At 42.3% G+C, this 22,167-nt stretch overlaps 1 protein-coding gene across 8 annotated transcripts in view; it reads left to right on the forward strand.

The window, feature by feature from the left end:
* The window catches only part of Dclk1 (doublecortin like kinase 1), a 280,821-nt gene extending 259,817 nt beyond the window's left edge, over positions 1-21,004 (forward strand). For 4 of the 8 annotated variants that reach the window (XM_021637553.2, XM_021637554.2, XM_021637556.2 and 1 more), the window contains 2 exons: positions 321-434; positions 17,713-21,004. In XM_021637553.2, the coding sequence (XP_021493228.1) occupies positions 321-434; positions 17,713-17,877 (279 nt within the window). In that variant the 3' untranslated portion in view covers positions 17,878-21,004. Of the gene's footprint in view, positions 1-320; positions 435-5,553; positions 5,628-17,701 lie in introns of all 8 variants that reach the window. The other 4 variants (XM_060378335.1, XM_021637555.2, XM_021637558.2 and 1 more) reach the window with 2 other exon arrangements.
* The last annotated feature ends 1,163 nt before the right edge of the window (positions 21,005-22,167 follow it).

Below are 22,167 nucleotides of genomic sequence, written 5' to 3' on the forward strand. Positions count from 1 at the left end.
TGTATTAACTTTTCCTTGAACATATGTCCATGGAGCCAAGGTTGCAAAAAGATTTTATTAGAAGGCAAACTCAGAATATTTGGAGACAAACCTCCAAAGGCCTGATGGTATAGGGCCAGCAATTAAAACGCAGACAGGAAAGACAGTGGATGGGGGCCTTTTAATGACAGCTTCCTGAGAAAACCTTGGCTGGTTGGTCTCTGACCTCTTCTGATTCTAAGATCCTGACCTGGGATTCAGAGATGTTGACCTCACTTCCGCATATCTCATTTTTTGCCCTTTTCTTCCCCCCTTTGTTTCTCACTCTTTTTATCCTCCAGGATGATGGTCTCCCAGAAAATGAGCATCAGCTGTCAGTAGCTGGCAAGATCAAGAAGCATTTCAACACGGGCCCCAAGCCGAACAGCACAGCAGCTGGAGTTTCTGTCATAGCAGTAAGCATCTAAAATATCCACCTCTAACTTTTAAAAGCAGCCCTCCCGAGAGACAGGCCTTCCTCGGGAGATTCCTCCCCGATTCAGCGTAGTGGGTCATTTCTTCAGACAGCGGGGGAGGCAGTCTGTGTGCGTGGAATGTTTCCCTGGGTGCCTCATTACCCCACACCTCCAGGGTACCTAGCAGCATATATTAATTTCATGATTTTTTTTTTTAAGAAAAAAAAAAAAAAAAAAAGCTCTCCCCAAACTGGACTCTATGCCAGTGTGAACTTAATCCTCTGGCAAAGCATTCTGCATCTTTTTGCTAAAACCTGGAAGGAAAGGGAAGTTAGGAGGGAGATAGCACATCGGAGAGAATCTGGAGCAATGTAGACACTGAATAATATTCAGTCTAGATCAAAGCCAGAACAGAGCAGAAAGCAAACACCCGTTTTCAGAAAGACGAAATTGCTGGGAACACCCGGTGGAGTCACAAGGTCCTGCTTCTTAGAAATTTGTTAACTTGGAATCTTTTATCATCTACCATTTTATTTGATGAGGGTGCACTGAATTTTTTTTCCTGTTCTATACACGCAGGCATACACTACATGTAACTTGATAGCTTCTCTAACAAAGATTAAATTGGTCTAAGAAATACTTAAACCTCCAACTTCCTGGTGTCAGTTTCTAAAGTGCATAAATCAATGTCTCACATAACTCGAGTTGTTAACAATTTCCTCTTTAGCCAGAGTCTGTACATTTTAGCAGCACATGCTCTGTGAGAGTTGCCCAGGCTCTTTCCCTTTTCTCAACAAAGAACTTGAGACAGTCTTAACTTAGCGAGTCTTGGGAGAGTCTTCACGCTGTGGGCAAACCCTGCTGCTCAGCTCATGAGCAGTGCTCAATGGTTAACCCTTTCTGTGGGTGTTTCAGTGTTCTGGGTTTTGTTTTTTTTTTATGTTTTTGATCACGCTAGAGTGCCGAAGCTAAGAGTCATGTAAGTGACCACTTTGACAGTCACTAAGCAGGTCTTCATTAATAACTGTTGGATAGGGACTTCCTGACTTTGCAAGGGGCACAGAGATATGCTTGGTCTTGCTGCTCGCATCTCACAGTCCTCCAGGGACTTTTTCCAATACAGTATGGATGATGACACATGAGTAAACAGACGGTTGCCCACAGAATGTGAAGTCTTTCAGATGTTCCTCAGCAATGATGAGATTTTACACACTCATATTGTTCTTTTTGCCTCTCTTTATCTCTTTCCAAAACTCAATGAGGGAAAAAAAGAATCAACTGTCCTCCATATTTTTCCATAGTGTCAGCCTTCTTTGTCATCACCTAATCTCCACCAGGAATTTTTGCAAGCTACTACCTCTTGGGGATACATAGCTAAAGCAAAGCTCTATTTTCATAGGTCTGGGTATTCCAAAAGACTTGGTTCCAGTGGACCATCATTTTGGAATGGGGGGCAAGCACCACTGTCCACAAAAGGAATGTTTCTCTGCTCCTACCTAGAGCTCATTGCTGTTACAGAGATTGTCTGTCCCACCTGGGTCATTTGGGTTTTGTTTGTTTGTTTTTCATTAATTTCATTTTAATTGGTCTTTGGTTAAGTTTGCCTTAGCTGTTCAGTAACGGTTTGTTTAAAGTGTTCTGGTAGCCCTGTATTGACTATGAGGAGAAACTTTTGTGTGATTTTCCAGTTAGCAAATGATACATCTTTGAGGGAAAATCCTATTTTAAACAGGTACTGATAAATTCTGAAACCAAATATTTATTAGTTTCTTAAAACTTCATCAAAATCTCTCAACAGAATATCAGATGTCACTGATATTTTTTTCTAAGTATCACGACTATACCAATTTGAATGCAATTGTTTCCTTTTCTTTTCCTTTGCTTTGTTATTGGGTTTTCTTTTCCTTTTCTTGTCTTTTTTGTTGTCTATTTTTTCTCTCTCTTTCTTCCTTCTTTTTGAGACAAGGCCTCACCCCATGCACCATGATGACCTAGAACTCACCATCACCCAGTACACCAGGCTGCCCTAGAACTCACTGGTTGGCTTCATTCAAACCTGAAGCAACCTTCCTATCTCAGCCTCCTGAGGTGTGAGTCCTTGTGCCCAGCATGACTGATATTCTGAACACAGAGGTCTCAGTTTATCACTGACATGTCTTCCGTGGCAACCAAACCACAATATAAATACAAGTTGCAGAGTGCCCTGTGTAACTTTGAACTGCACACGAACTGAGTGCATACTTAAGGTGCTTGAGGCATTACACAGCACTTTGGAATAATCTTCATGTTAGCCACAGTTATTCAAATCTCAATTATGAAAAAGTATCAATGTCAGTTTCAAAAGAAAGGGTGTGAACTTCTTCTCCAGAATGTAGCTTCTCCAGAATGCTTTTCGCACACCAGCATCTTCACTTTCTACAAGGAGCCCTGGGAAGCTTCAAGGCTTGAGGCGGAGCTGGGAATTAGAAGCTGGCCAATATGGCTGCCTTGCTCTTAGCTTTTAGAATAACATTGGCAAATTCCATATATTTGTTTCTGGTCCTACCTACAAAGACTATGTATTAGTAGCAGTTTTATCACAAGAAAAAGGTCCCTAGCATTAAATAATATTCCCTTCCAAACTCTGAATATGACCGCAATGCAATTATCTTTTGTGATACGGACTTTAGTGAAAGGTGAAATAAATACCTTTCATGAATATTATGTCTATAAAGATCACTTGACAATTTAATAATTCTGGTTTATTCCCCCATGATAAGAACTTCTCTAATAAATATAAAACAGTGATTATTTCTGTTTGATAAATTAAAGTAAAAAAAAAAATGTTTCCTTCAAACAGATTTCCCCCTGAACATATATGTGTTCCCAGGAGGCTATGAAATACGTAAATTTTTACTTTAAATTGTCTTTATCTCCACATAGCCCTGTTCTTTTTTTTTATTATATGCACTTTTAGAATTTTTAAAAATTAGATTGTAGTGTCAATTTGTGAAGTTTTCTTTTCTTTTCTTGTCTTTTTCCTCCTTTTTCTGGAAACCAATAGTCATGCCATTGGTCTCTACATAGGATTTGTCTTTCTTTAGTTAGAAATCTACCTGGCACAGATCAACAATGACTATAAAGAAGTTTATGGCTTTGTTTTCTTGAGTGACAGAAGAACAAAGGGGCGTGCAGGGTCAGCAGGCACCCTCCTCTGCTCACAGGTGTCGTTTCTGAAACACAGGAGAATGCATGGTCTGAACCATGCTGCCTTGTTCATGCTGCCACTTTTCTGCCCTCTTTCTCCTTCCACACATTATTGAAACCAAAGGAAGTCCAAATGATTAGTCCATGGGAAGGCTCCACAGGGGCCAGAGTTGGCTGGGATAGTAATTATCAATTGGAGCTCTTGGGAGTGGTGGGGCCCTTTTGAAAGGACAGAAGATGATCTAGCATTGTTAAGTCCTGCAGTGTGGTCAGTGGAGGATCTGACGCTGTCTGTGAAATTGAGATATTCTGCCTCTGAGAAGGATTCCATTGTCCTGCCACCTTTCATAGCAGTTAGGAAAGAAAAAAGAAAAAAAAAGAAAGAAAGAAAGAAAGAAAGAAAGAGAAGAACAGAACAGAGAAAAGGAAACAAAATGTTATTAAAATTTTCTTTATAGACACGAAATGGAATTAGAGATGACATTTTCATGGTGGACTCTCTGAGAGCTTGGGGGGCGGGGGGCGTGATTAGATTTTCACAGCTTGATGAGCGCATGCCCAAGACGCCACTTCCAATTTTTTCCTCCATTTAATACTGTTTATTGTTGTAGTTGATAATTTTCCTAATGCTTTAACATTGTCCTGTCGAGTTTTGCTCATGCAAATAGAGCATTTCGGTCTAATTCAACAAATCCATACTAATCAGCTAGTAATTGTGATGCTGGGGAGCATGGTTCAATAGCCCTTGTGCCCTGTTCTATGGCACTCTGCCTGTAGATGGCAGTAGAGAACTAGTTACTTGTCACCCTCTTTGTGACCTAAAATAGAGGCCAAACAACCAGCTTCTGGAGAGCAAGTGTGCTACAATTTTTTTTCTTTGAAAAAGAGAGAGAGAGAGAGAGAGAGAGAGAGAGAGAGAGAGAGAGAATACATTTTGGAGATTAAAATCACACATTGCATTCTCTGAACACTACTATAGCCTAGTTTCCAATCAGAACACCAAATCTTCAGAGTGATTTTTAGTTTGAACGCCTGGTGCCCTAGCATGTTTTTGAAATGCCTTTTGTGAATTAGACGTAGACTCTGTCAGGAGCATCAAATCAGTGAGACACTTGAAAGAACTCCAGAATCTCTCTTCCAAAGCAAGGTGCGTCCCGGGTGGGCAGCACAGGCGTGCAGGCAAGAAGCAAGACTATTGTTCTGCAGACTTGGGGATGGAGGCTTTTACTCTTAGGTAGCCAAGAGCTAACATCTTATTCCAGAATGGGCAGTACTACCAACTTACCATGTGCTGTATTTGCTAAGCACTTAACTGTACCTATGTGCTTTTAAGGTTCACAGAAAGCTATGTTTCACTTAATTTTATTTCCCCAGAGAAACTCTACTATGTCATCTCTGTAGTCTGAGGAGAATAATTAAGAAAAGCTATATATTTTTTAAGATCAAGTGTCTCTTAAATCTAAATGTTTGTGATTGTGCACCTTCCTCATTCTTTTCCTCTTTTATTTCATAATTTTAAAGCTGTGAGTTTAAGCCTACTGGGTATTGTTGGGGAGGGTGTCCTGTCTGTGTGCTCACAGCGACTAGCAATGATTTCAGTTTAACTGTCAAGCATTTTCTATTGTATAACAGAAGAAGGGGTATTTATTTCTATTGAATTTGAGGACACTGTTAAATGTATATTTTAAGAACCTGTTTGACAGAGAGATCTATCCTAACAAATTGGCATCCAGGATACTTGTAAGGGATTTGTGTTTCTTTACTTTTATTTTATTTTCAATGTGCAGATTATGTTATTAGCTAGCTGCTCTGCAGAAAAGGCTGCTCTGCTCTGTGTGTACGCATGTACGTAGTTACTGAAGAGCTTGGACTGGAGTCTTAATTCTTGAGCACAATGTTGATCCACTGAGTTGCCCCATTTCTCTCTGCTCAGCTGGACCACGGGTTTACCATCAAGAGATCAGGGTCTTTGGACTACTGCCAACAACCAGGAATGTATTGGATAAGGTATGAGATGGTGCAGCTCAACAGTCAGTGTTTCCATGGCAACGTGCTGGCAGTCTCCATTTACCAGTTCCTTCAGCGGATAAACATGTTTTTGATTTGTTACCCAGTCCATATGCTGCTTTATCAGTTTCATTTTAATCTTGATTGAGATGCCACACCCCCTCATTCCTTTTTTTCACCCATTATTCAGTGACATTTGCCAGCTTTCTTTCCATCGCACATGCTCAGTATCGATTTCCCTTATGGTTAAAAGGACAGTATATTCCGTGCCAATGCCAAAGCATTTGCCTGTTGTTGCTGATTGCAGCAATGATGTTTCCAGGGCTCTTCTGTCCTATAATGAATGGAGCTACAGTAGCACTTTAGTGTGTGTTCTATAGAAGTATATACTGTCATTTTAAAGTCATCCAGCCCAGCCTTAACCTTCTCAGAGTATGGAACAATGCATTTACACGTTAGCAGTAGAAATGCCTCCAAGTACAGTGGGCTACAGAATGCATTGTGTGTGTTGGTAAGCTTGTGTTTTCAAATTCTCCACCTTTTTGTTTTGTTTTTGTTTTACCGTTTCCTCCCCCCTTCTCTCCCCAAAACTCCCTCTATGTATTAGCTACTTGCATGAATTTACTTTCTGAATTTTGTAATTGTCAGATTATTTAGTTGGCTTATCTGCTTGAGCAAGGGGGTCTATGGGAAGTATTGACTTGTTTAACCAGCTTATGAATTCTGTTCCCATCGTTTCCTATTCCAGTCAATGGCCCTGGCAGCTCCTGCAAGGGGCATTGTGTGTATGTGTGTTTCTCTAGAGTTACCCACAAGCAAGATGGCTTGCGATGGTTTGAGAAATGAACTCTGAGAAGTTCTAGGGAACTTCTCTTCACCTTAATGTCTCCAAAATGATCTCCAGGTAAAAGCTCCGTGTTATAGCACTTGCCAAGAAAAGCTCCCCCCAGCTTTGGCATTTATTTTCCTCAAGTAATGGAGTCTGTTGGTGCAGCATAGTGTCTGCTTAACACTGTCTCGTGGATCAGACTGCCAAGTCTTACTGAAAAAAAAAAAGAGTTTATATTCATATGTTTATAGATATATGTTATATATAACATATAAATTTCCCCTGTGATTATTGTTCCTAGTGATTTTTTTATAACTGAAGTCTCAAAACAAAGCGCTTGGAAAAACAGAACAAGGGACACTCTGATAAATAATTAAGATGTAGTAAGGGCATGATCATTTCTAGATTGGCTTGAAATGGGAAAACACCCAGCCTCACTCAGTAAGACTTTTTAAGGGATTTTTTTTTTTTCCAGAAAAGGCTCTTTGTGCCTTCAGGATTGATTTAAGGGAGGGGACCCCATATCTAGTGTTTCATTTACCTAAGTAAATTAGCTTTGGAGGAGGGGGAGTTAATTATGATTTGCCCACACACAGACCCAGCTTTTGACTTTTTAACACTGAAGGTAATATAGAGGAGTACTCATTCCCCAAATGCTAATCTCCCCAGTAGATTTCGTATGCTGAGCACACTCTGAAACAGCTTCTATGTCAGGCACAAAACATTCCCAGCACCCTTCCAGGCCCTTCCCAGAGGCTGGCTTTCTCCCAGGGGCGAAGGCTAACTGAAAAGTCTACCTGTGGTAATTAGCCTTGCTCCCTTTCATACTTTATGCAAATTGAGTCATGCCATGCTGCAGCCTTTCTTATCCTATGTCTCCTGTCCTGGGGCATATCAGCCAGACGTGTGGAATTGATAGATGGTGGAAAACAGGCAGCAAGTGTGTCTAATTACATCTACACTTATTTGTGTAAAAAAAAATTAATAATGATAATAAATAATAAAAAGGCATCCCTAAATTAATCTAATTTCAGGAAAAGAAAAATCCTGAGGACTTACAAAAACTCCTAGAAAAGTGTCACGTAAACGTAATAATTAATACATGTGGCCCAGTATTAAAAAGACCAACTACAAGCCCAGAGACGGTTCCCATCGGCAGACAAAATGACACATCCCTGAGTAACGGGCACGAGCAGATGGGAGCTAATCTCTTTTCTCTTCCACACATAAACTGCTCTGTTTTCCAGCTGGGGGCAGTAACAACAATGTTTATAGTTACTGCCGCACTAAACAGCGCACACAGTATGTAAAGCTAAACTGGAGGCATGACACTAAAATCTCATTGCCGTCTATGCTTAATTAGGAAGTTTTATAATGCCATTTAGCCCCAGAATGAACACGCTCTCCTCGCTGATCACACATGCTTCCCTTTTATCTCCATGGAAGTGGGAGCATTCATCTACCCACGGTGGCAGGCCAACTTTTCAGCATAAACAGTCGTCGCCGGCAAACAACCCGGCTCCCAGTTGCTGTGTTTGTAAGCGCTTGTGGCTGTTGACACTGTTCTTGGCGGAGGACTTCAGAGTCCTACCTGCTTTTGCCACATAGCTCACTTGAGGGTGTCAGCTGCTAAAACCCATCCCTTTGAGGTGAAGGCCTCCTGATTGACATTTTAGGGATGGGGGACGTGATAGGGGTCCGTACTCCTCTCTCTTTTTCACGCCCCTGACTCTCTCAACAACTGTACGCTCTACCTACTCCATTCTCTGGCTGGCCCATTTACCTAGGAGGCCTTACCACCCAAAGCCCAAGCTCCCTGGGCTGTTCCACACCCCTTGAGCCAGGAAGCATTGCTTCTCCCTGCTGCAAGTCATGGGAAACCCTTTACACTGGTTCTCTCCCCACCTCCCTCCCAAATGGAACCTAGTGGAAACATTTCTGCCTTTCTTAAGCAGCGCAGATGTCCCTGTGGCCAGGGCCATCGGCAAGAACACGAAGAAGAAAATTCTGCATCTGAAGTATGCAGACCAGGGCCATGGCCAAAATGAAGTAAACAAACAAACACATGCACGCGTGCACACACACACAAAACAAAACAAAAACAGGACACTGACTTTTTAATTCTGAATAAGATGAAATGGGGAGGTGGGATAGATAGGACAAAAGGCTGGTTGGGTTCCCAGGCATGACATGACTAAAACGGTCATTTTGGTTTCAACCCCCCTCCTGAAACAGCGAGTAATGAGGCAGAGCACCAGCAGCCAGGCATTGGCTTGGGGAGGCTATTAAACGCTGTCATGCTTGGCTGTTAAATGGAATGGGTCTGTTAAATGTATCTTGCCGGGTGCAAGTTTGAAAGAGGTGTCCCTCCTGAAGCCAGATAAGATTCTCAGCACAGTGTGAATGCAGCAGACCTCTGCCCGCCATACCCAAGGAGGCCTGCGTGGTGGCCATTTGCTGTGGCTGTGCGATACTGAGTGCCAGAGAGTGCCAGAGGCAAGCAGATACCTGGATACCAGCATGGGATTAAATGTTTCTTCTAAACCCCATACCAACCCTTAGCTTCTTCTGTAACAGAGGGGTGAGTTTAAAGCATCCAGCAAGTCATTGAGAAACTTCAAAAACATACTTTAATGACAGAGAAGCTTCCAGAAAAAAGCAAGGAGCATTGAGTCCTGCAGTTGTTCCTTAATAACCTGAGTGAGGTCTCAGGCCAGGCCGGAAAAATCGAAAGCACTCTCCATATCTATTTCAGCAAGAAAGCAGGGCTAGCTGGGCGTGGTACATGCCTTTGATCGCAGCACTTCGGAGGCAGAGGCAGGAGGATCTCAATGAGTGCAGGGCCAACCTGGTCTATGCAGCAAATTCCAGACCAGCCAGAACTACACAGTGAAACCTTGCTTCAAAAATAAGTTAAAAAAAAAAAGTTAAGTTGAAAAATGAATAAATGCAGGAATAATGAGCCTCCTGGGCCACGTTTTGCCAAGCCAAGCCGATGGCTGGTTAGTTTTGATTTTCTTTCATTTGATTTGTTTTCAGAGGCCCCTTCTGAGGGAATTTCAACAACATATATGTCTTTCTGTAACTTCAACTTGTAACTACTAGGGAGAGAAAAACATGACTCCTAAGTCCTCTCCTCAGTAGGTACGACTTGAAGGGAGACTATTCCCCCCCCACCTCCCAAGACCCGGACAATTCAGTATGAACTGAATACTCTTTGGTGCCTATTTTTACTTCACTATCCCTCTTTTTAACTTAAAAGTAAACATGGACAGCCTTTCCTACATGTTCATTTCTGCCACATTTTGCAAGTGGGTCGGTAATCACATTTCCTGATGAGAAGCAGACATCAGACACAAATAATCCGGAAGGAAAGGGACCCCCTCATCCCAGGGATCAGCGTGTAGTCCACCAAGAGTGTGAATGTTCACAAGCTGAAGCCAAAGGGTTCTCAGATACAGGAGAAGCAAATACCACTTTAACACCTGAGGTGACTGAACTTTGGTTAAAGCCCAGCAGAGAGTTTTGGTGGCAGGAAGGCCCTGGGTTCTCACTTACTCATCTTCCCCATCCCCAAAGCAGAATTCAGGCAAGATTGCCTTGTTGTTCCCTTCACTTCCGAGAAAAATCCACTCAGAGCAGAGACAGAGTCTCCTGGGAAAACGGACGATTATTGAGGAGGAATCATGAATTTTCCTAATAATTTCTTCAGGGTAAGCTCCTGAGCTTTAATGAGCCTCTCCAACACATACCTTCCCTCAGGGTAGACAGAGCGGAGAGTATCAGTGAAGAGTTTTAGCTGCTGTCCTCTAGGACAGGATTTGCATGCTATAACAAATGGGTGGGATCTAGCCTTCTTCCTGTTTTCTTTCTTTTCTTTTTTTTTTTTTTTAAGAAGTTTTATTAGAATACAGTTACATCCATTCATTGACATGCTGCTTGTGGTTGCCTATGTCCTACTGTGGCAGATTTGAGAAGCTGCGTCAGAACCAAACGTCCTGAACCTGAAACTTAGCTATCTGGGCTGTTGCAAAGTCTCCTGACCTCTGGGTTTGAGGGGAGAAGGGTGGTTCTGGATTAAAAGAACCATCTACTAAAAACGCAAACTGCATGAGACTAAGGATGGGACTTACTTAAAATTATATCATTGTTAAATTAATGAATGAATAGTTGAACTCCAAAGTAAAAAATTTTAGGTTAAATCTGTTTTTCAAAAGAGCAGCATTGAGGTAATCAGACCAAATCTAAGATATTCTAAGATTTTTCATTTTTAACAGCCCAGAGTAAATAAGTTTTTTGGCTCAGCCAAAACTGTATTTGTAAGAAAAGCACCTAGCCCCTGACACACTTGTAAGACTTAGTCTATGCTTTTAAATTTTTGCTTAGGATGAACCCTGTCTGTGGTAATTCATTAACTCTCTAGTATGTTAAGGATCAGACACGTGGCAGTTCAGTTTCCATAAGAAAGCCGGGGGCTGCAGAGCACATGAAGAAAGTAAATTCGGTCCTCTGGAGGCCTGAGCCCAATGTCCTGTGATGGCCACCACTGGCACCTCAGACAGAGGCTGTGAAGGCATCAGAGTCATGCTAGTTGCGACTCTCTTAAGCACCTAATCTCAAAATCTTGTGTCTGGTCAAGATAGTGTCATAGGAGAACGTAGTCAACCTTCCCAGGAAAATGGGAAATGGTGTTTCAGAAAGTCACCTTGAGAAAGCCACTTGGAAGGCTGTTTGGTTCTATCCTGTCCAAGCCTCCTTTTGCCGTCTTAACTGTGACTTTTACTCTAGGGAATATCCATGTCTATGTCTCCAGAACCTCTGGCAAGGTCCTCAGAGTACACAACAACCAAATAAAACAAAACCGTACTGACCATGACAATAAACAGGATAAAACAAGAAGGGATACCCAGATATCGATTTGTTAGTTTAATTTTAATGGCAAGCAAATTATAACCTAGTCCCTACAGAGTGAGGGTTAGCAAGGAGCGGGTTCCTGAGATTAATGCCCCAGCCTCCTAGGTAGTATGAATAATGGATGGGCTAAAAGGCAAAATGCACAATAATGTTCTTTTATTAATGAAATGAAGACTCGTTGTGATGGCTGGCAATAAATTAGGAAAAGCTAAAGAGGGAAAGTCATCAACACTTGCGCCTTTGAAAAATGTAGTTTCTTAAATCCAATAATTACTGCCATGACAGAAAACATCGCTGCCCAAGAAATGAAGTACATCCCCTGCGAATCCTGCCTGTATTGCAGAGGAGAAATATTTTTGATCCATAGACTGTAAAGTCTATTATTTGCTAAGAGAAAACACAGCCCATTACAGTAGATTGATGGTGATATTAAGCATTCTGGTGGAATTTCATAGGTGAACACTTTCAGGGGCTCAGGCATTGAGAGCTCCTCCTTCAGTGCTTGCACACGGAAGCAAGAAGACAGCACGGGTAGGAGGTATGTCCAAAGCCACATCACCAGCTCAGCTAAGACAGAAAGCTAATTCAAGAGGAACAAGCAGAAACCACCAGACAAAATAGGCATTCACAGAGAAGTATGATGCTTCGAATAGTAAAGACAAAACTGATTCTGCAGTTCACACTCCCACCTCCCGCAAAGCCTTCCCCAACCACTGTGGTCCTTCCCTCTTAAACGGTGCAGGGGACTAGGACCAGACAGATACAGTTCAAGTTCATACGTGCATGTTTTCAAGTTGAGTAGAATGCGGACACTGGCTTACTTCATCATCAATAGAAGAGGTCACTGGCCAAATAATTCTTCTGGTTAGATAGGGTTGCCTTTTATTTCAGTGTGCCTGGTGTTGCGGCAGGCCCAGAACAGGATAGATGTTAATTCCTTTTAGATCCCCAGCTATGTCTATGTCATATGCAGGTACCTGAGTTGCTGTGGTAACTGGCATATTACAGCCATCTGTCACCTGCTACAGTAGCAGCCAGGGGCTTTGTCAGAGTCAAAAGCTAACAGAAGGAGGTGGGTATTTGTGGTGTTTCTTCGATACAGGATGGGCTGACATTAGTCTGTTTCTCTACAACATCTCATTTTCCAATGATATGTTCTTTCAACTAAGCTCCCCAGTGCACAGCATGGGGACCAAGGCATACAAGCATTTGAAGTAACTCAGTTACCACTGATCAGCCTTGGAATCCTGAGGGTCCCTTGCTCACCTCTAACCTGTGATAATTAGCATCAAAATGTGATACTAACAGTCTTGAGATTAGGGGCTGTTAATGTAATGGAGACTCTCTGAAAAGGCACTTGAGATTTCAATAGCAAGTCTATGCATGCTAGTTCTAACAAAACCACAAACACTGAGCAGAATAAGTTACAAAATTATCCAGTCAGGAAGTCTTATATGTTAATGGAACATTCAGCCCATACCATAAGAAACGCTCACTTTGCAAAGAATAGGCAGTGAGAAGGAGACAATAAGAATCTTTGATATCTGAGAATCTTGAATGTTTGATTGAAAAATAACTGAATAAGTAAAACTGCCTCTCACCCTTTCAGAAATGGCCCAGAATTTAAATGTGTGACACAACACTTCAGCGGACAAATCATGCTGCAAATGTTTTGGAAGGGTTTCCAGTTTGTTCACATTTGCATGACAATTTCTCTTAAGAGTACATCACTAAAAACAGTTTTGTTTTCTTTCTGAAATGCATTAAGGGGCTACAGAATCCAACTATAAATAGTCAACCGTACTAAGAAGTATACTAATTTTGAGGACTCTAATTAAAACTTTAAAAAAGATCACAAATGGCAGCAACAACCACGAACAGAAACAGCAATGGGCAAATGCATGAATAGCAGAGAAATGATTTTATATGATATAGGAATACTGTTGCTAATATTTGAAACAGACTCATTTCTTGCTTTAAATTTTCATGGAGCATTTAGGAGTTCTATTTTATAATCTTATCCGGAAAGTGCATAGTTACCTAAAAGAATCTTGGATTAAATAAGAGGTGTGTGACACATGCCCAGTTAATAGGCCACAGTCTGACAAGTATTCTGGAAGTTTCTGGTTGTAGCATAGAGGAATTTACATGAGATTTGAGAAATCTTCACGGAAAAGGTGGCGAGAGAACAGAACCTTCAACACAAAAGGTTTGGTCAAGAAGGTTTTTGCCAGAGGAGTTAGGGGGTGATGTGCTGTAGGAGAGGAGCTGTGATTAGGTCCTGGAGAATACATACATTAGGCTGGGCACAAAAGAAGAGGTGGTGAGCAACTTCTGCCAGGCCAATCAAGTGAATTCAGAGGTATGTGAGTGATTGTCATGATGTTATGGGAAGAAAACCCAGACTAGCGTGGTTCAGCCACAAACAAAATTTACCATAGTACAGAACCAGACAGGCCTGTGAGTGGGTTCTAGCTTTGTTTGGTGTTGGGTAGATTGGGCACTCATTCAAAGCCAAGTTCCCTTTTGGATCCACACTGTTCTCACTGAGTTGTCTCTGACTTCAATGTCATGACATATAGGATTTGCGAAGCCATCTTAAAAAAAAAATTTTAAAAACTGGAATTCATTGTGAAGGTCAATTTCCAGAGACAGTTTCAGGGTGCCCTGTTGCCTGGGTAGGTGTTTATCCTGAGCCTGTCAGCTGAGGCTTGCTTCTAGTGGTAAGCCCACCCTTTTTGCTCTCATGGACAGTGTAGGGTCACCTTTACAGTAGTTAGTATGGGAGTGGAAAGGTATCCAAAAGGCAACTAGGGTAGAATTGGCTAAGGTAAGCAGAGCAAAAAGATGTTATTTTAGAAGAGCCACTGTCTGCTAAAGGTTCACAATGGATCTACTAATATTATGAATCAGTTTTGAGTAAGAGCAGGAACTAGACACTGGAAAATTTTACTGTCAGTCCATTGCCAAGGCTGGGGCAAGGATTGAGACTTTATGAGGAATTGTAAATAAATTGGACCTTGTGGAAATTGACCTGTCAGCTACTTGCAGGATGTACTGGAGATTGGGTACCCCAGAGGGAAGTAGATGACCTCTGTTGGAACTCCTCATATTTCAATAGCCACAAAGTTCATAATGTATCTTTTGTGTGCTGTGAACTGTGGAGAATTCAGAGAAGGCATCTAAGACTTGACCGTGGCCCTTCATAGACTCTATAAGATGGGAAGGAAAATGGTCAATCATGATTTATGCAGGAATTCACACACTGAATGCACTATGTACCACACTGTTGTGGGAATGGACCAACCTCCTAAAACGAACCACAGTCCACAGAGCTAGAAACAGGATGTGCCGGGGCTCAGGGAGCAAAGGCTTACAGAGCGGGCTACCCACTAGGTGGTCTTCAGTTACAGTTATTGATAAGGATGCAGTGACCCAGGTGGGCAGGAAACCCTCATTTCTTTGCTGAACACCAGGCCTAGGAGGTCACCGTTCCCCAGATTCAAAGTGGGTTAACCAGGTGGATAGTGACTTATTGCTCCCCCACAGTTTCTCTGATTGGCAGCATGTGGGTCCCCTCAGGCTTTGGTTTTGGATACTGTCCGTGGCCAGGCTTTTCTCCCTGCTACTTGGGATGAGAATGGAGTGCAAACATGAAGACTCTGCTTTATGTTGTTACAATAGATTACAGAGTCAGTGCTTGCTTGGGCCTTGTGAAAGAGACATGAGTTCTGTTCTCAGTGCAGTACCTGGGCAAGTGTTCCATATGCTGAGCCTTGGCTTTAGTCCTATAAAGAAGTGTCCTGGACAGAGAGGCTCTGGACAGCCTCTTTCACTCCTAAGCATCTGTAAATCCAATATAAACTGTCATCTGAACCTTATTCCAGAACATGCAATCATGACCCATACACCTTTCTAAGAAGTGCCATGAACTCTGAAAACATGTAAGCACACAGAGGTTCATCCCAGAAGGTCAACATTTAGAAAACTAGTAATTAGGGAGATTGGCAGGATGGGTGGAATGGAGCACTTAAGGCAGAGTAAGGCTTCTCTAGGCAGAGGGGCAAGAAAGGAAGACAGTATGAGCACCCTCAAGACAATTTGAAGAAAGAAAAGTGGAAGTGAGGGGCCCGTCGGTGAAAGGGCTCACCACGAATGCCGCCAGCCTCTGCATCAACTCCATTCTGTGTTTGTGAAGAAGGGTCCCATTTCGGTGGCATGTGACTTAGAGTAGCTGAATAGACAGGTAGTCATCTAAGGGAGGTCGAGGACTGAATATTTGAAGGTCCCTGAGAACTCAAGAAGGAGACCCACAGTTAAACTCTATTTCAGTGAGTCTTGATATGTCGCCTGCGGAGATGGGAGAGCACAGAGGAAGGGAGGAGGCGTTCTCTTGATATAGAGGCTTTCTCTTGCTTCCATCGCTTAATTCTAAGACATTACCTTGCATCAAGTTAGGGAGAGAAAAGGAAAGAGCACATCAGCCTTCTGCAAGCCCCGGCCGTTTAAGGTTTCCAACACTATTTTATCTGGAGCAGCTCTGTGTGAGGAGAGGCCTGCGCCTTGTGTTTCACACTGATGGAGCTGAATGAATGCCCACAGTCAGCCACAGGCAGGGCAGCGCGGAGTCCTCCCATGTCTGACCGCCTGTGGTCCTTCATCAGCATCCCCGTCTGATGCCAGTGAGTTTTTCATCCCCAGAAAGGTAGAAACACAACTATATTTTTTATGACCAGGAGACGAGTTTATATTACCCTTGGATTAACTACAGAATGCCTTTTATGTTAGACAGACTAAATAGACATCTGTTTTTCTACAAACATCCAACTCCACACAAACAGAACATTCTCAGTTTGCTTTGAAAAGGAAAATACCATGTGTTGTGACTTTACAATGTTTTAAATAAAGTTAGGAATTCGGGTTTGTGAGGCTGAGGTTTTCATGAAATTGGTGGGTATGAGACCAAAAACTACACATACGAGCTCCTTTAAAATTCAATGAGGGGCAGAAACAAGGCAGACATTTCAACAGAGCGGCCATTGGATTGCTGTTTTAGACGTTCTGTGAAGCGAGAAGTGAATTATTAAAGTTTATCGCCCTCATTGGCTTCTAACACTGTTACTCAGCGTGAGCATCGTTTTTAAAGTGGGAACGGCACAGCCTAAGTAAGCCATTTACTGCCCGCTTCTACGCGCTGTCGCTATTTCGCTCTTTATTACTTCATTTTGAAACTTTGATTGCTTTCTCTTAGATCTGAGATTGTTCTAATGCTATTCTGCAATCGTATGAGGGGCTTAGTTTTCACTTTGTTCTCAGAACCAGGCTGGCTATAAATTTATCTCAGTTCTTTGAAGAAACTAACAGTAAAATTTCAAGAGGAAAAAAATGGCGGCAGATATCCTCGAAGAGGGGAAGTAATCTCCTAAAAGCAGAACATAGCCTCCAGGCCATGTCCCTTTAAACAGGCACTTTCAGGCAATGACAGCCTTTGCTTTCCACTGTGGTCCATGTTCAGTATTTTTCTTTAGGCTTTGTACCTGCTTTTCTGCTTTCTGCTAAGGTTTTGTTAGAGTGGACCAGTCCTTCCTCATACCAATAAAATACGAAATGAAGTCACACTCTGTCCCCATACTGATGCTGCAGTAACTTCTAAGGCTACAGCCAGGTAGCACATACTGGAGATTACTCAAGGTTTCCTTGCGAAAATGAGGCATAGAGACAAAAGGTTGAACTTCTCAAAGAAGAAGAAGAAGGGGAAAAAAAGAAGAAAACTCACCTTCATGAAAATGGACTTTGTAAAGTGAACCCCTTTAGTAGTCCTTGGGCTTAATCTCATTCCTTTCAGACTTTGGCTTCATTAAAATTCACCCAGCCCCTCCCAAGGTCTGCCATATCTCCTCATCAAGAGACAACAAGATCATTTAGAGTGAAAATTGCTAACACAGCAGGGAGAGCTTGTGACTATGTTTCTACAGTCACTGTATCTGACAACTTTATCACCCTTCAGTTTTATTATTCCTGTGCCCTAAGCTGCATGTGGGCCAACATAACCCAAAGGGCTTTCTTACCTGTCACACACAAAGGACTGAAGCTCATGTTTAATGTGGGGGGTGGTTCTGAATGCCACTGGGTAATAGAAACGAAGCAGCTAGCACTGGGTGGGTTGCAAACTGTGGCATTGCCTGTGCCTACTGGCTTTGTGAGCAAGAATGGTGAGTGTTGGCAAGCCATGATGGGCAGGTTGACTTGGCCAGCATACTTTCCAACTACAGAACATCTAGAGTCTCTCCTGCCATGTCCCTTGGCCTAATTGTCCTCTTTCTCATTTTATGCCCCTGCTAGACCACCGCTCTTGATAAGGAGAGGCAGGTTTTCCGACGAAGACGCAACCAGGATGTGAGGAGCCGGTACAAGGCACAGCCAGCTCCACCAGAACTCAACTCGGAATCAGAAGACTACTCCCCCAGCTCCTCTGAGACTGTTCGCTCCCCCAACTCACCCTTTTAATAGGACCCTTTTACTCCTAGCTTAACCCTTTAAGACTCTGAGATTCCCCCTTTCCCCCAAACTTCTGTAAAACAGGTTCATCTGATCTATCTAGCACTCAATGCTTGAATGGCAGAACAGAAAGTATGTCTTGGGTACCTTTGTAGCAAGTTCCCTTTCACTGAATGAGAAGGCATGTGGTGTTTGTGATGACAACGGTAATTTGCTGCTAATAGGGGTCCTTAAAGGGTTAAGGAGAATTTGAGATTTTTTTTTTTTAACATAGAAGCAATGAATGTTTTCATCAGTCAAGCAAAGATCTGCAGTATGTAACATAGCACGCATTAGCCCTCTGAGTGCACAGAATTTTCTTGAGAATCCTTGCTGGGGAACTTTTCAGACCCTTGAGTATATTCACACATAGTTCTTAATTTTACTGCAGACCAAGGGGCGTCATTAAGACCCTAAAACATCCACACAAGAAGAGCATGGAGGATGAAACACTGCCGATCCTTCTCTGCGGATTTAGGACATGACAGGTTTTTATAATGTCAGCAGATGCACCCCTCTTTCCCAACTATTTTCTGAAGAAGGGGAGTTATTTTCCTAAGTCCTTCCTATGGTTAGCTGCAGAGAGTTTTCTGCTTTTATTGGGGGGAATTAGGTTTGTGGCAGCCTGACCCAAGTGACTGACAGTGTCTCTCCCTGGCTCCATACAAAGATGTGCCGATGACGTCCCCTGAAATGCTGCTTCCCCATTAGCTGCTGCTAGTGCCAGGCAGACCCCTGGGGAGCCACCTAGCCTTGGCTTGTGCTTGGTGAGTTGGGATCTGTCTGCTCAGGATCAGAAGAGATCTAGAAATAATTGGTGAAAAGAGCAATAAATTATCAGGTGCTCTACAGGGCTGGAAATCCAACCAGCAAGGGAAAGCAAGGTCCTGTGGGTTGTTTTTTGTTTTTTTCTTTCTTTTTTTTTTCTTTCTTTTTTCCTCAGCTGCTTTTACACGGGACTGTAGCCACCAGTATGAAACCAACACAGAATACAAAAGACCTGGGGCACAAGGGATCAAGAGGCGAGCACTTTGCAAAGTGACAGAAGGAAAAGTACAGTGGAAACACAGGTTTTGTAGAAATAAACCAGTTCCATAAGTAACTCTAGGGACCTGCAAGCCTCCCAGAAGATACCTTGGAGGCTGAAGCTGCCACTCCCACCCATGACTTTCTTTGCCATAGCACTGTCTCTAGGCATCCAGGAGGGATGCATTACTTTTCTGGTTTGGGGCCAAGGCCTGACTGGGATTGGTTTTTCACTCCTGTCACCCAATCTGTCTGCCCAGGCCTAAGTTTCTTTGGGAGCTGATTGCATTTTAGAATGTGGGCTTTCCTGTTCCTTATGTCCACGCTCAGGAGGATTCAGCAGTGTGTGGGAGGCAGGGCCCAACACAAATGTTGCCCTGATGTTTTCTCAGCTTTGAGTGAGGAGAGAAAACAGTGATAGGCTCCAGAATGGCTACAAGTTCCTCATTTTCTCCTTCTTACTTTGGATGTATTTTGATGTCTTAGAAGTTATGAACAACCTTTCCATAGTCAGGTCTTTATTTTTAAACTCCACAGTAGTCTTCAATGGCTGTGTTTATACACAGTTATAAACTATGTTCCACACACACACATATATAGACTTTCAAATGGCAGGATCCAGCATTTCTGCTCTTCCACACTTAAATATAACATTTATTTAGGTTTTTTTTTCTTTTAGAGAGTCCAGAAATGATAGCACATAAAATCACAAAATGATATAAAGCAGTGTATCATTTGAATTGGGTGTTGGGAGCAGGGACAGGGCACAGACCACCAGGAAGGGTGTTGGTATAGGACCTAGAGCTGATCGGAAATCACTACTTTCTCTGAAACAGAAAAGCAAAGCACCATTCCAGGATAAACAAGTAATGGCATAGCTGAGCCTCGACTCCATGTATGTGACTAAAAACCACCCTATGGGAAATATCAGAGTGCCACTTTCCTGTCTCTGAATTACTGCTTTCCCCCTGGTCATTAACATACGGCCACAGTATCCAGGGGCATAGGCCCACAGCGCAGGGCTCTGGCATTTTTTTCCATCGACATTTTTTCATCATGCTACAGAAGGACAGCTCAGAATTCAGAGCCCATTCAGAAGGATGATCGCAGCACATCCCTCTAGAATTTCAGTGATCTATGCTGAATAAATAGTGGAATGCAACCTGTCAAGTAGAAATATTGAGCAATCAGACGGAATGCAGTAATTCAGTAATCTTCCCAGCGTTAAGCTACCAGGAGCTTGGATGTCAGAGCTGTTACTCAGAGGGGCAACAGACAAGCACAAGGCTGACGACTTGCTGCATCCAGATTGCTTTGGTTTTAGCCAACACTAATTTTTTCCCCCTCAACATTCTCAGAATAGTTTCAGTTTGAAATAATTAAGTGGTGGTGTTCTTTGAATTTCTATAACCAAATCAATCTTATTTTTTATTTTATGTATCATAGAACAACTACGTGCCATTATGGCTGTGTATCTCTGTAATTATCCACTTGACCATCATGAGTGTTCCCATATTTTTGAGTATTGAATATAACTCTTATGGTGGTAGTCTGGTGATGGGATTGCCCTTCCTTTACCAACAGGACCCGTCCTGTCCTGTGGCATTTAAAGGAATCTTTCCATTTGAGAGTAGAGTAGTTGAACAATCATTACTTGCTTCCTGTAAATCAATTCTGTAGATGAGACCCATTCATATTAATGAATTCATTTCCCCCTCAACATTGTAGCAGAAACTACTTTATTTGTCATGATCAATAAATATGTGATTTGTTCCAAACTATTAGAAGGGAAAGTTAAGATCTTCAGTCCCTGGAAATGTTCTGGCTGTAGCCCTCATCTGACTCCCACAAGGTGCAGATTAACATAAGTAGAGGGGAAACGCTAATAAACAACGGAAAACACTTGATGTTTGTTCACTGTGACCTCCCTGCAATCTGCTTAGTGGTGGTTAGCAGGCCTGTCAGATAGTGTTGAAAGAGAACAGTATGTCTGTGAATGAAGGCTAAAATTGCAATCCTTTACCCTTTGAGGCATATTTCAGTTGGAGAGGAAAAAAAAAAAAAAGAAAAAGGAAAGAAAAATTGGCTCAGAGGGTCACAGAGCTACCAAATACCCAGGACTCAAGCACGTTAAATCATGGTTGTTTGCTCGCCAAAGGCATTCGCTAGACAACTCTATCCCCTGTGCTGAAACGCAGTTGTGCTGAGGGAGAGTTTTCTTCACATTATTGTATTGCCTCTAGCCCTTCTCTGGGTAAAGCCCTGTCAGCATTTCCATGATAAACTCCTATTCTGGAAGGTTTTTAATTTGACCATAAAAATGTGCCTCAGGCTGAAGTTTGTTGATCAGGGCCTGTACTGAAGAGTAAGCTGGCACATCTCACTCTTCTTCTCAACTCCTGAGGAAAACTCAACACCAAGAATTCTGGGACATTGCCTTCATTGCGATTCCAAAGGTTTGGAATGCACCAAGAATCGAGATGGTAATTTTAACATAACTATCCATTTGGGCATGCTTTTTTCTAACGGATTACCTAGCATATATTATGAAATATTTTCCATTGTGGGCTTTTTTTTTTTTTTTTTTTTTTTTTTGTCTAAAGATTTTTAAGAACTTGAAGTTCATTAGCTCAAATGTCCACTTTTCCCCTGAGCTGCCTGCCACTTCCTTTGGGAATTTGGAAAAAAAAAAAAAAACTCTCTGACCCAGTAGAGCATTGTCAGTAGTTTGCATGCTGTGTAGAGGGTCAGATAGATGCTTCTTTGGAAATCTGGATTTCCAAGTTTAGTCCTCGGGTTTCATGAAGCTCCTCTAGACTGTTGGGAGAATGGTGGATAAAAAAATTGCCCCCAGCAATTAACAAACGTTTGGCAATTTAGATTTGAAGCCATCGTAAAATAACACACTTCATACTCCCCTGTTTAGAGGCAAATAAATCAGGGGAACATGAGGACATATGAAACATCTGATGACTGCAAATGTGCTTTACAATTGGGCTCTCCGGTGCTTACACATGGAACAGTTAAGATCGGGGACCCCGGACGTCAGATGGAATCTTTAGTTTGTATGTAATTACATACAGATGGGGGAGGTGCTCAGAGCTGCTCTTTTGTTTTTTAATCATCTCAAATATGCAGCCAGCCAGCCAGTAGCACCAAGGGTCATAAACTGGTGGGAAACAGGAAATTCAAGGTAGAGGTTTAGAATGCCTCTGCTTCGGCATTTTTGTTTGT

The sequence above is a fragment of the Meriones unguiculatus genome, chromosome 2, assembly GCF_030254825.1.
Source record: "Meriones unguiculatus strain TT.TT164.6M chromosome 2, Bangor_MerUng_6.1, whole genome shotgun sequence".
NCBI classification, from domain to species: Eukaryota; Metazoa; Chordata; class Mammalia; order Rodentia; family Muridae; genus Meriones; species Meriones unguiculatus.